The sequence below is a fragment of the Chelonoidis abingdonii genome, chromosome 7 (assembly GCF_003597395.2).
Source record: "Chelonoidis abingdonii isolate Lonesome George chromosome 7, CheloAbing_2.0, whole genome shotgun sequence".
Classification (NCBI taxonomy): domain Eukaryota; kingdom Metazoa; phylum Chordata; order Testudines; family Testudinidae; genus Chelonoidis; species Chelonoidis abingdonii.
Window position 1 is genome coordinate 39523413 of NC_133775.1, and position 12434 is coordinate 39535846.

Sequence of the window (12434 nt, forward strand, 5' to 3'; positions counted from 1 at the left end):
ACTCACCTCAGTAGGAATTTGAAGTATTGGCTCATAGTTTTGTATGCGGCTTTCCCTACATACATCCGCCAATGCATCTTAGCCCTAATATGCAAAACCCTATGTTATTCTAGTCATATCCTGTCAGGAGCAGACACATATTTTGATAATTTTGTTAGGTTGTTAACAAATGAAGACACATCTGAAGAAGTGGGTTTTACCCACGAAAGCTTATGCCCAAATAAACCTGTTAGTCTTTAAGGTGTCGCTGGACTCCTTGTTGTTTTTGTGCATACAGACTAACACGGCTACTCCCTGATAAATGAAGACCAGGATGAAAACATCAAACTTATTTGTCCCCTTAAATCAAGCTTTGAGTTATCTTGCCTAGAAATGAAAGACTAATGTACCAACTCAGTGTGCCATCTATCCTCAGTACTTTGGCTGAAGTTTTAAGAGATTAAAAAAAAAATAGGCCAGCGGAGTCCTGTTTCCACAAACAGTTATTGTAAGTGATTGTTGTGGTGTATTCTGAAAAATACTTTCACTGTGAAGTTACAATTTCTCATTCCTTCACCAAGGCTAGATAGCAACTAGCAACAAGAGACAGCTATTTTAAACATAAGAATGTCTGTGGTTATGAATGACGCACACCTCAGCCAATCACTTCTTTCCTTTTCCTGTTTGTGTCTTAGACTAGAACAGTGATACTCAGTGGTTCAGGAGCCAAATTAGAGATCAGCTTTACCCAAAAGAGCCAAAGTAATGTGAATTCATAGTTTTCATTTACTATATTATTCATATTTAAACAGTATGATAGGGGAATATATAATTATTACAGAAAATAAGTTAAATTAATGCAAGTTGATAACTTAATTGGTTGATAACATAGTAAAAGCATCCTGACTGGTTAATAATCTAGACTGGTTAGTAATTAAATCACACAGTTTTTAAATATCATGTGCTGCAAAGAGCCACAGGAGACACGTTAATGAGCTACTTGCAGCTCATGAACTGCTGTCTGGGTATCACTGGACTAAAAGAACAAGGCAGTGACCAACATCTTCAAATTTGGGTGCCTGGAATTAGGCTCCTGAATCTATATTTAAGAATCTAAATAAAAATGGCTTGATTTTCAAAGGTACTGAGCAACTCCATATTCCATTTTCAAAAGTCCTAAAGATGCAAGTGCTCATTGATTTCAGAGGGAGCTGAGTTGTCTGATCACCTTTGAAATTGACGGCATTTCTAGTTAGGTTCTTAAATACAGATTCACCAAACAGACTTTAGGCAACCAGGCTTGAAAATGTTGGCCAGTATGTATAAATTATTCCTTTTTTTAAACTATATGAGAAATGTATCTTTTTTGGTGAAAGGGCTGGGTTATAGGTTTTATGTACCCGATCTGGTGCAGACAAATCTAGTACACAACAGCATGAAGGAATGATTGTACTGTAATTTCCCATAGAAATGTATAAACAGTAGTATTCCTTTCAGTGGGCATCAAAGGCCCACTTCTGTGAAAGTGCTATGTACCACCAGTGGTGCTGAGCATCCTCACCTTCCACAGACTTGAGGGTGCTGAGCACTTATGAGATATTCAGGCAACCATCTGATCCTACTCTTGTAGCCTCTTGTTAATTTCTACTGGAGTTGGTGTGGGTTTAGCATTATTATTATAAATCATATTTATTACAGTATAGCCCTTTGATTTCATTGGGGCTACTCATGTTTAAAGTTTAGCACCATGCATATGTGTATGTAAGAGCCTTGATCCATGACTGGGGCTTCTAGATGCTACTGCAATACAAATAATATCAATTATTAAATGTTTGCTGGATTGGGGCCTAAAGTAGTAAAGGGTGTTGTTTATGAAATCAAGAAAGGAAGTATATGTACTGATCACTTAGTAATAGTCATAAACTTTTGATAGAGATAGATTAGGAGTGGTTTGTATTGCTAAGGGTTGAAGAATACCATTCAACTACTCTGCTGCATAACTTTAGGGTTTTTTTTATATATATATAAAAAACACAAATTGATTGTGTTTCCCTTTTAGATCTTTATTTGGTACACTGGCCCGATGCACAAGTTCCTGGTAAAAGTAATCGTGAAGTCTGAGCGGAAACCTGGAGTGCCATGGAGGACCTATATGAGAAAGGTGGGAGGACTGTAAAAAATCACTGTTTGCAGGAGGGACTGTAACTGATTTAAACTTTCAGGAATCCAATAATATTGCAATAGGGTGGGATTTTTCAAAGGAGCCTGAGAGAGTTAGGTGCCCAAATCCTATTGTCTTTCTATGCGACTGGGGTATGCAACTCACTTGTGCCCCTTTAAAATCCCAGCCCTACTCAATATTATCCATGTGGCAAGCTAAACAAAAAGAGTTAGCTGCTGCTTGTAAATAACATATTGCCATGTTGTGGTCCTGAAGAAGTAAATGCTGTTATGTATGGTTTTTTTAGATTGTCTGTAGTCTGTAGATTACAGTACATTTTGTGCTGGGCTGCAGTTGGTATAAATTCAAAGCCATGCCATCTAATTTAACTTCCCTTTGATTTTTTTTAATTGTAATGTGATATTTCTTCTTTACATAGAGCAGTAGTTAGTGGATCTTTGTTGTCTGTGGTTTAGAAAAGGTCAACTCAAGCAAGCTGATTAGATGAGGAACAGAAACTGAGCTGCGGGGTTTTTGTTAATTAACCCTGAAAGCATGCGCTTGAAGGAGTTGCAAAGCTAAGGAAAAATTCTTCTCTCAGATCCTTATGATGACTCTCAACTGTATTATTCTGCATGCACTGATTCCCCATTGACATTTAATGGGAGTTTTTCCAGATCCAGGAAGATTAGAATATTGGCATCAAGATTTGTCATGAATTTAAAAGGAGGATTTTGCCCTTAATGTATGCAGTATTAGTATGAGGTTCTCCAGTAATGATATTTTCAAGCAATAGTTGTAGACCTCATTTACAATTCCATGGAAAGTTCCTAAGTATCAAAGTTGGATAACGAGGATGAAAAAGACCTCCAAGATCATGTAATCCATCTCCTAACCCAGCATTTCTCAACCAATGGGTCACGATCCCCAGACGGGCTACGAAAGGCAATCGGGGGTTTTAAAGCATTGAAAAATTCATTACAATGTAAAGCAAAGAAATTCTCGCTCACCCATTCCTCATACAACCATATCCTTCAATATCAAGTGTTTTCTGTCAACGTCTTGAAATACAGACACATAATTGTACAGGCTTATCATTATTACCATTGATACATTCTTTTTACTCTTATAGCAAATGTAAGGAGATTGTGAATAAGGTTTTGCCAGCCTATAAAGGTTGATAATACAGCCCTTACATATTCTTAAAGAACTCCATGTGGGTGGAATGTTGCTAGAATGCAGATTTGTGCTGAAGACATATGCTACATTTAAAATGTAGATGTAATCACATATTTGACACTTTTGATGATTTTACATTTCTGTGTCAACGTAAGGTTCAACTAGTCTAACCTACCCATTGTCCTACTCATGTTGAGGTAGTGACCCACCACAACTCCCAGATCTTTCTCAGCTGTACTGCTGCTAAGCCAGTTTTCCCCCATTCTGTATTTGTGCATTTGATTTTTCTTCCCTAAGTGTAGCATCTTACTTTTGTCTTTGTTGAATTTCATTTAATAGTTTAGCCCAGTTCTCCAATTTATCAAGATCCCTCTGAATTTTATCTCTATCCTCCCAAGTATTGGCGATCCCCTGCTAGCTTTATATCATCAGTTCTTCCAATTCCTCCTGGAGATTTGCTAAGCACCAGTCTTCCAGAGTCCCTGACCTAGCCAGCTTTCTCTCCCATCATGAAAGTCCCATATCTGCATGCACGCGCACACACACACTCTCTCTCAACCTGTTCCTGAGCTGGTCCTTTCTTTTTCTTTCTTTCTTTTGTTTTGCTTCTCTATGAAAACCTAGCTCCTGCCCCAGGTTTCTCAGTAACTGATTAACCTCTTCCTGCCTTGCACGGAGGCTTGAGTGCCGCATTATAGTTCCTTTATGGATTTTGTACCCCAGCTTCTTATATCTGAAATCTCCAACAATATCAGATAAATCCAATCTAATCCCATCCTCCCTGCTTTATAACTACCTTTACTGTTTTAAAATGTGAGATGGTATCTGATAATAAGCTAGTTCCATAGAACTAAACTGATTGCTAGTTAATTCATAATAGAACAGGTGTGAGGAGTCTGGGCTTACCAGTGGTGCCACCTAATGGTTAGGTCACTGGCACCCAGCTCTCCCTCATCTTCAGTGTCCCCTACCAGCAATCATTCCTCTGTGCATTTGGTAGGTAGCAACTCGGCCCTCTGGCCAGGTCACCAGTCAAGTCCGTCCCCTTACGGGGTAACAGAGTCCAACAAAATAAAGCGTCTTCAGCCCACCTCCAGGTTTCTGTGGATTGCATGCCCTTGCCTTAGGATTTACAATGTCTCTATCTCCCCTTTATCTCCAGGGAGGGTCGAAGAAGGGGTTCTTCTTTGAGTGATCTCTCATGTGTATTCCACAATAGGTGTGCATTCTTGCTACATGCACTGTTGCCGGAAGTTTTTCCCCTAGCAGTATCCGTAGAGGAGAGCACCCCCTGCAACCCTTGGAATGGCACCTGCCTGGCACGGTATAAGGGGAGCTGCACGCTTCCCCCACCCTCAGTTCCTTCTTGCCACCAGTGAAGGTGTGTCAGAACTGCTCTGTTACAGCTTTGCTGTAGCTTGTCCCCAGAACTGTTTGTTCCTTCAACATTAGTACCTGTGGTTAGTTAGCTGTTTAGTTAGTCAGTAAGCGTGGGCCAAGGCGTGCCCCGTGTCCTGGGGTTTAAGTCGTGCGGCTCTTGCAGACATTCTATGCCAAGGAGCGATCCACACACAGACTGTTTGCGCTGCTTGGGAGAAACCCATGTCAGTGAAAGGTGCAATTTTGCAAATCGTTTAAGCCTCGGACCAAAAGAGAAAGGGACATTAGGCTCCGGGCCATCCTGATGGAGTCAGCGCTGACCCCATGCCACTTTGAACCAGTACCCAGCATCGCGGCTTCAGTACACAGTGACCTGCTGGTATCATCAACCAGTTAGCACCACTTCCCATCCACAGGGAACCCCAAGAGGGCTAAGAAGACTCCCTTCTTGCAGCAGCATCGAGGGAAATCTGGGACAGAGGCTAGGCCCATGTTGGGCAGTCCTCGATTCCCTCTGGGGCCCAGGTCTCCAACTCAAGCTGAGTGGAGTAGCCCAGCCCCTTCGGAACAGGTCTCTCTAGATGTCCAGATGCCTTCCATGCCTCAAGCCCTCCAGGCGGCCCAGGACATCATGTTCATGCCAGTGCCTGGGGAGCACCACTGACGTCAGCCCCGTGCTCCAGAGGCAAGCCGCAGCTGGGATCCCTGCAGCTGCCTCTGGCCTGGTACCAGTCTCAGTTGATGGAATGTTCCCAACGCTGATGACCGCCCAGCGACTGTTCGGGGCAGAATCCAGGTGGATCACCCTCGACGCTGAGCAGACTGTCTGGCTGGGTTCCGTCCATCCAGGACTGTCGACACCGGTAGTCCTCAAGGAGCAAATATCGACAAGACTGTGGCAGGCAAAACCTAAATTCAAGTCACGGCAGACTTCCGCATAGGCTGCCCTCCTGAAATACGAGGCCTCCCATAAGAAGCAGCGGGACTATAAGAGAAGCCCTCAGAGGCAGTCTCAGGCTGCCCCCCAGCCTGCGTCCTCCAACGGCAAGCAGGCGGGAAAAGGCGTTTTTGAGGGGATTCTCGGCTGCACCCCGCCAGTCCTCATCAGGGATCCACTCCCAATAAAGCTTCCCTTCTCCAACCAGTTGTGTGTTTTCCTCCCCAGAATGGTCACAGCTAACCTCGGACCAATGGGTCTCAACACCATTTCCCGTGGTTACACCCTCCAGTTTACTTCCTCTCCACCCAACCACCCTCCGCCCCCATTCTTCTTGGGGGGACCTCTCGTACGAAGCTCTGCTTGAGCAGGAAATGGGGCAGCTCCTAGGACTAGGAGCAATAGAGGCGATGCCCGAGGAGTTCATGGGCAAGGGGTATTACTCCGGTTATTTCCTCATCCCGAAGTCCAAAGGGGCGCTCGGTCCCATCCTGGACCTCCAAGGTCTGAACCAGTACATAGTGAAGCTCAAGTTCTGCATGGTCTCCATCATCCCCTCCCTGGTTTCCAGGGACTAGTACGCTGCCTTTGATCTACAGGACGCATACTTCCACATCCACATATTCAAGGGGCACAGACGCTTCCTCCATTTTGTGGTAGGGCAGAATCATTACCAATTCACAGTCCTTCCATTTGGTCTGTCCACTGCCCCCGTGGTGTTTACAAAATGAATGTTGATAGTAGCGCCTACCTCAGACAGCGGGGGGTCCAGATATTCCGCTATCTGGATGATTGGCTTGTCACGGGCACCTCCCGGTCACAGGTGAGGGATCACGTGGTACTCCTCCTGTCCATGTGCACCACCTTAGGCCTGTTGGTAAACAACACCAAGTCCACATTAGTCCGGGTCCAACACATAGAATTTATCGGGGCGCTCCTGGACGCAGAATCAGCCAGGGCCTCTCTTCCGCCAGACAGGTTCGAGACCCTGAAAGGTCTCATAGACTCAGTCACAAGATTCCCGGCGACAACAGCCAGGGTTTGCCTGCAATTCTTGGGTCACATGTTGGCATGCACATATATGGTCCATCACCCCAGACTCAGAATGAGCCCCCTCCAGCTCTGGCTGGCCTCAAAGTTCCCCTAGGCCACAGACAGGATGGACAAGGTCCTCACTGTGCCAAACTCTGTGCTGGCCTCCGTATAGTGGTGGTTCACCCTAAACAACATGCTCCAAAGGGTTCCATTCATCCCCATTGTTGGAGCTGGTGTCTGATGCGTTGGACCTGGGTTGGGATCCCACGTGGGGAACTTTCAGACCCAAGGTGTGTGGTCGGCTCAAGATCTGGCCCTACATATAAACATCAAGGAGCTCAGGGCGGTGTGGCTAACGTGTATGGCCTTCCACTCGCACCTAGAGGGCAAAGTAGTCAGGGTCCTCACGGACAACACAGCCTCAATGTTCTATATCAACAGGCAAGGCAGGGTCCGATTCTCTGCCCTCTGCTGTGAAGCCCTTAGGCTGTGGTACTTATGTATAGCTCATGACATCCACCTGACGGCCTTCCACCTACCAGGTGCCCAGAACAAAAGGACGGATCCCTTGAGCAGGGGCTTTTCCTCGCAACACGAGTGGTCCCTCCACCCGGAAGTGGCCCACCGGCAGTTCCAAAGGTGGGGAACTCCCCAGGTGGACTTCTTCACGACTCATCAGAACCAGTGTTGCCCCTGGTTCTGCTCCAGGGGAGATCTGGGGAGGGGCACTATCTCCGATGCCTTTCTCGTGTCCTGGTCAGGCTGGCTTCTCTATGCCTTTCCCCTGTTCTCCGTAATCAGCAGGGTCCTGGAGAAGATAAAGTTAGACAAGGCCTGGGTCCTCCTCATTGCCCCGCTATGGTCTAGGCAGCATTGGTATGGGACCCTCACAGACCTGGAGGTAGCTCCACCGTGGCCATTGCCGCTCCACCCGGACATGCTTTCTGAGGACTAGGGCCGCCTCCTCAACCCCAGCCTGGCGGCTCTTCACCTCATGGAGTGACTGCTCAGTGATTAGGTGGAGAGGAATGGATGTGTTCACACCAGGTTCAGCACGTCCTCCTTGAAAGTAGATGACCCTCCACGCACCATGCTTATTTGGCGAAGTGGTCCAGATTTTCTAGGTGGGTGGAGGACCAGGGCGTCTCCCCAGTGACCACCCCAGTCCAGTTTATTCTTGATTACCTCCTCCACCTGAGGACCCAGGGCCTGGCGCCCTTGTTGGTCAGGGTGCACCTGGCAGCCATATTGGCTTTCCCTCTGCAAGTGCAAGGGCATATGGTATTTTCCCATGCTATGACTGGCCTGTTCCTTAAGGGTTTGGACCGTCTTTTTCCTTATTCTAGACCCCCCAGTCCCACAGTGGGACCTAAACCTGGTGTTGGCTCATCTCACAGATCCCCTGTTTGAACCACTGGCCATGTGCTCCTGGTCTCACCTCTCATGGAAGGTGGCCTTCCTGGTTGCGATCATGTCGGCCAGGTGAGCCTCGGAGCTCAGGGCCCTGACCTCTGAGTCACTGTACACAGTCTTTCATAAGGACAAGGTCCAACTCCGCCCACACCCCATATTCCTCCTGAAGGTGGTCCCCGCCTACCACATAGGTCAGAACATTTTTCTACCAGTCCTCTGCCCCAAGTCTCATGTGTCCAGTGAGGAGCGCCGTCTCCACACACTCGATGTGCAGTGGGTTCTAGCTTTCTACCTTGAGCGGATTAAGCCATTCAGAAAGTCCTCGCAACTGTTTGTCACCTCCGCTGAATGCGCAAGGGGCCAGCTGATTTCCACTCAGAGCCTATCTACTTGGATCACTTCGTGCATCCGTTCCTGTTATGAACTGGCAGGTGTTCCCCCACCGCCCATTGTGATGGCACACTCGACTCGGGCGTAGGCCTCATTGGCTGCCTTCGTGGCCCACATCCCCAACCAGGACATTTATAGGGCTGCCACATGGTCTTCGGTTCACACATTCACCTCGCATTATGCGATCGTATCCCAGACCAGGGATGACGCCGAGTTTGGCAGGGCTGTCCGCCATTCTGGGAACTTGTGAACTCCTACCCACCTCCAACAGATATAGCTTGGAATCATCTATTGTGCAATACACATGAGCAATCACTCGAAGAAGAAAGGACAGTTACCTTTTCCGTAACTGCTGTTCTTTGAGATGCGTTGCTCATGTCTATTCCACATCCCGCCCTCCTTCCCCTCTGTCGGAGTTGTCTGGTAAGAAGGAACTGAGAGTGGGGGGAGCGTGCAGCTCCCCTTATACAGCGCCAGGCAGGCGCCACTCCAGGGGTTGTGGGGGGTGCTCTCCTCTACGGGTACTGCTAGGGGAAAAACTTCCGGCACCGGTGCATGTGGCGAGCACGCACACCTATTTTAGAATAGACATGAGCAACACATCTTGAAGAACACCAGTTATGGAAAAGGTAACTGTCTTTTTATCCCCCCTTCATAAGAGGATGGTTAGTAGGAGAGCCCAAACCTTCCCTCTCTATTAGGCTCTGACCCAGGGCACCATGAGAGGCAGTGGTAGCAAACACCCAGCGTGGTTTAGGGGTGCCTCCCTCATCCACTTCCTCCCATTTACTTTCCCAAACCAGGGTGAAGTCAAAAACTTCTCATGATCCACCAGAACTTAGAGTGAAAGGTTACCTAGTCCTAGAAAAAAGATAGTCCCTCTTCTAGGGCCTAGGGTAGCTGCTGCTTGCAGATCTTTTCCCCTACAACCAAGACTCTATATCCTTACTCAGGATGTCCCAAGATAAATATCTCCTGGGCCCAGAACTGTCCCTTAACTCCTTCAGTTCCAGAGAGTGGTTCATACATCCCATCACAACAGGTCATGTTGCTATGCAGATTTACACTAAAGGAGGATCTGATCAAGACAGTTTTTAAAAGTAGTTTCTTTATGTGGTATTCTGCCTGAGAACATAGCATTTTTGCTGTGTGTATCTGTTATCTGATTTGCTAAGCTGCTGTGATGTACTAATTTGTTTGCAGCTATTTCAGAGATACAGGGAGAGTACTTTTTGATACACTATTCTTAATTTGAATAGAGCATTATATTGAGATCACAGTCCTAAAGGCAGATGGCTAAATTGCATCTGTAAATTCCTGAAATTTGTGCAATCAGATAATTTGTTAGTAATAAGTTACTGCAGGCACAAAAATGGGGCTGGGGAGAGGTGTCTTAGGTATTGTATTTAAAAATATGTTCTTATACTTGGAAGTAAAATTTTAAGCTAAATAATAATAATCATAATACTTAGGATTTTATGTAGCACTTTTCATTCTGAGGTGACAGTAGCATTATGCCCATTTTATAGATGGGAAAACTGAGGTACAAAACTATTAAGTGACTTGCCAGTGGTCACATAAGAAATACATGGAAGAGTTGGGAATAGATCTCAGATCTTCTGAGTCCCAGTCTGATGCAGACTCAGTGCTTATTCAAGGGATCACTGAAACTGCATTCCAAAAGAACAGTACTTTAAAAAAAATCGTAATTATTCAACAATAAGGTCTCTGTTTAGAGAGACTAGATTTCCCAGTTCCCTGTTTCACCAGCTGATTTCAGCTAGGGTTCTCTTAGTGTCAGTCATATGATTTGAATTTTTGTGGGCTGGTGTCTGAGCATTCTGAGTTGTGGAATTATGTTCTGTGATTCAACAGAATGCTGGTTTGGCTGCCTTTAGAGCACACTCAGAGATACATTTATTGAGTCAAACATTCCCTTGAGTGTTGGCAGAGTTGCTATTGGAGTATCTCTTTGGTGGCAGATGGGGATGTTGTATCTAACTGTTCTTCCTTCTTGAATGGCTCATGAGTAGGGCCCTACCAAATCCACGGACCATTTTGGTCAGTTTCATGGGCACAGGATTTTAAAAATAATAAATTTCATGATTTCAGCTATTGAAATCTGAAATTTCATGGTGTTATAATTGTAGGTGTATAACCCAAAAAGGAGTTGTAGGGGGTCACAAGGTTAGTGTAGAGGAAAGTTGTGGTGTTGCCACCCTAACTTATGCTCTGCTGCTGATGACGGCATTGCCTTCAGAGCTGGGCAGCTGGAGAGCGGCAGCTGCTGGCTGGGATCCCAGTTCCGAAGCCAGAGCCACCCGCAGCAGCAGTGCACAAGTCAGGATGGCACGTGCGGTATTGTCACCCTTACTTCTATGCTGCTGCCTGCAGAGCTGGCCCTCAGTCAACAGCCGCCGTTCTCCAGCTGCCCAGTTCTGAAGGCAGCAGTGCAGAAATAAGGGTGGCATGGTATGTTAATGCCACCCTTACTTCTGCACTGCTGCTAGAGTGGAGCTGCCTTCAGAGCTGGGCCAACGGCTGCCACTCTCTGGCCACTCAGCTCTGAAGGCAGCGCAGAAGTAAGGGCGGCAATACCACAATACCTCTAAGAATATCTTGCAACCCCCCTGCAACTCCCTTTTGGGTCAGGACCCCCAATTTGAGAAACGCTGATCTCCCCTGTGAAATCTGTATAGTATAGAGTAAAAGCACACAAAAGACCAAATTTTATGGCGAGGAGACCAGATTTCAGGGTCCATGACACATTTTTCTTGGCCGTGAATTTGATAGGCCCTACTTATGTGTATGCCCACTGGTAATGAGTTAGAAGCCTTGTCTACTGCTAGCACGGTGACTCTTTGCATGTGCAGTAGTTGTCTATGAGAGCAGCCTGACTGCTGGCATTGTGACCAGCCCATGTTCCTAACAACGCTTACACACACACACACAAAATTGCTTGTCTCTCCAGCTATACATACTCTGAAGAGACAGGGCTCATAGCCAGGCTGAGACACTGGAGGTGGGAAGAGTGACAGCACTGTGGTCTGGGTTCAGATCCCACAAGTCTCAATGTCATTTTATTAACCATGTAACTTCTATTTAGTTTTTTTTTTTAAGTGTGAAGAGTTTGTTCATTCTTAGATATTACAACCATGAGTGCATTAGAATTCCCTAGATAGACAGACATTTTCCCAACACTCACACTTCTGAGGGGAGGGGTATTTCTGTTTCTGCAGTGACACTTAGGTGATAAAATTGGGGATTTGACCCCTAATGACATCTAAGGTATTGTCCACACTCACACATGTGAGGAGGAGATGGAGAGGGGGTATCTTTTGTAGAATGAGCAGAGTCTTTCATCTATTGACCAGAAAATTTCTTGAGTGTGCATGTTTACAGACATGTAAGTGCTGGTAGCATGGGCTGTCCCTGATAGCATCAGCAGGACAACATTTGAAGATGGACATTGTTAAATACTCAGTAATATGGTGTTAGCAGGAGGGACAGCTGCTGTTCCATTACTGCCTTGGTTATAAACTCAGCTTCACAGGTGTGTTTAATACAATGATTGGAAATTAACCTTTAATAAACTGCAATATGAACAAAAGAGAAGTGCATTTTTAAAGAGGAGCAGGACCCTGGAATTTTATTTTTTAAATTCTCATCTTCTCCCCATACTTTATTTCCAAGACAACCACATAGACTAGCAGAGGTTGTTTAGACCTAGCTGCCCATAGTGGAGGTCAGGGTCTTTGTAACCTTGGAGACAATAGTAATGTTTTGCCTAATTAAAGGTGGAAATCTTTAACACTTACTGGATAACTTGCCTTTTATTTCTGTGTGCGTAGATCAGTACAGCCGGCACCTTTCCTTCCTATGTCTGTCAGTTTTCAAAAGTACAGCAACAAGCTGAATAACATATTACAGCTGTTTTGTGTAGTGTTGGCAACACAGAAT

At 45.8% G+C, this 12434-nt stretch overlaps 1 protein-coding gene across 1 annotated transcript in view; it reads left to right on the forward strand.

The window, feature by feature from the left end:
* Positions 1 to 683: 683 nt before the first annotated feature.
* LOC116834785 (putative oxidoreductase YtbE) overlaps positions 684 to 12434 on the forward strand; it is a 49015-nt gene continuing 37264 nt past the window's right edge. Inside the window, exons 1-2 of the mRNA XM_075067833.1 lie at positions 684 to 741; positions 2039 to 2140. Of these exons, the coding sequence (XP_074923934.1) occupies positions 2119 to 2140 (22 nt within the window). The 5' untranslated portion in view covers positions 684 to 741; positions 2039 to 2118. The remainder of the gene's footprint in view (positions 742 to 2038; positions 2141 to 12434) is intronic.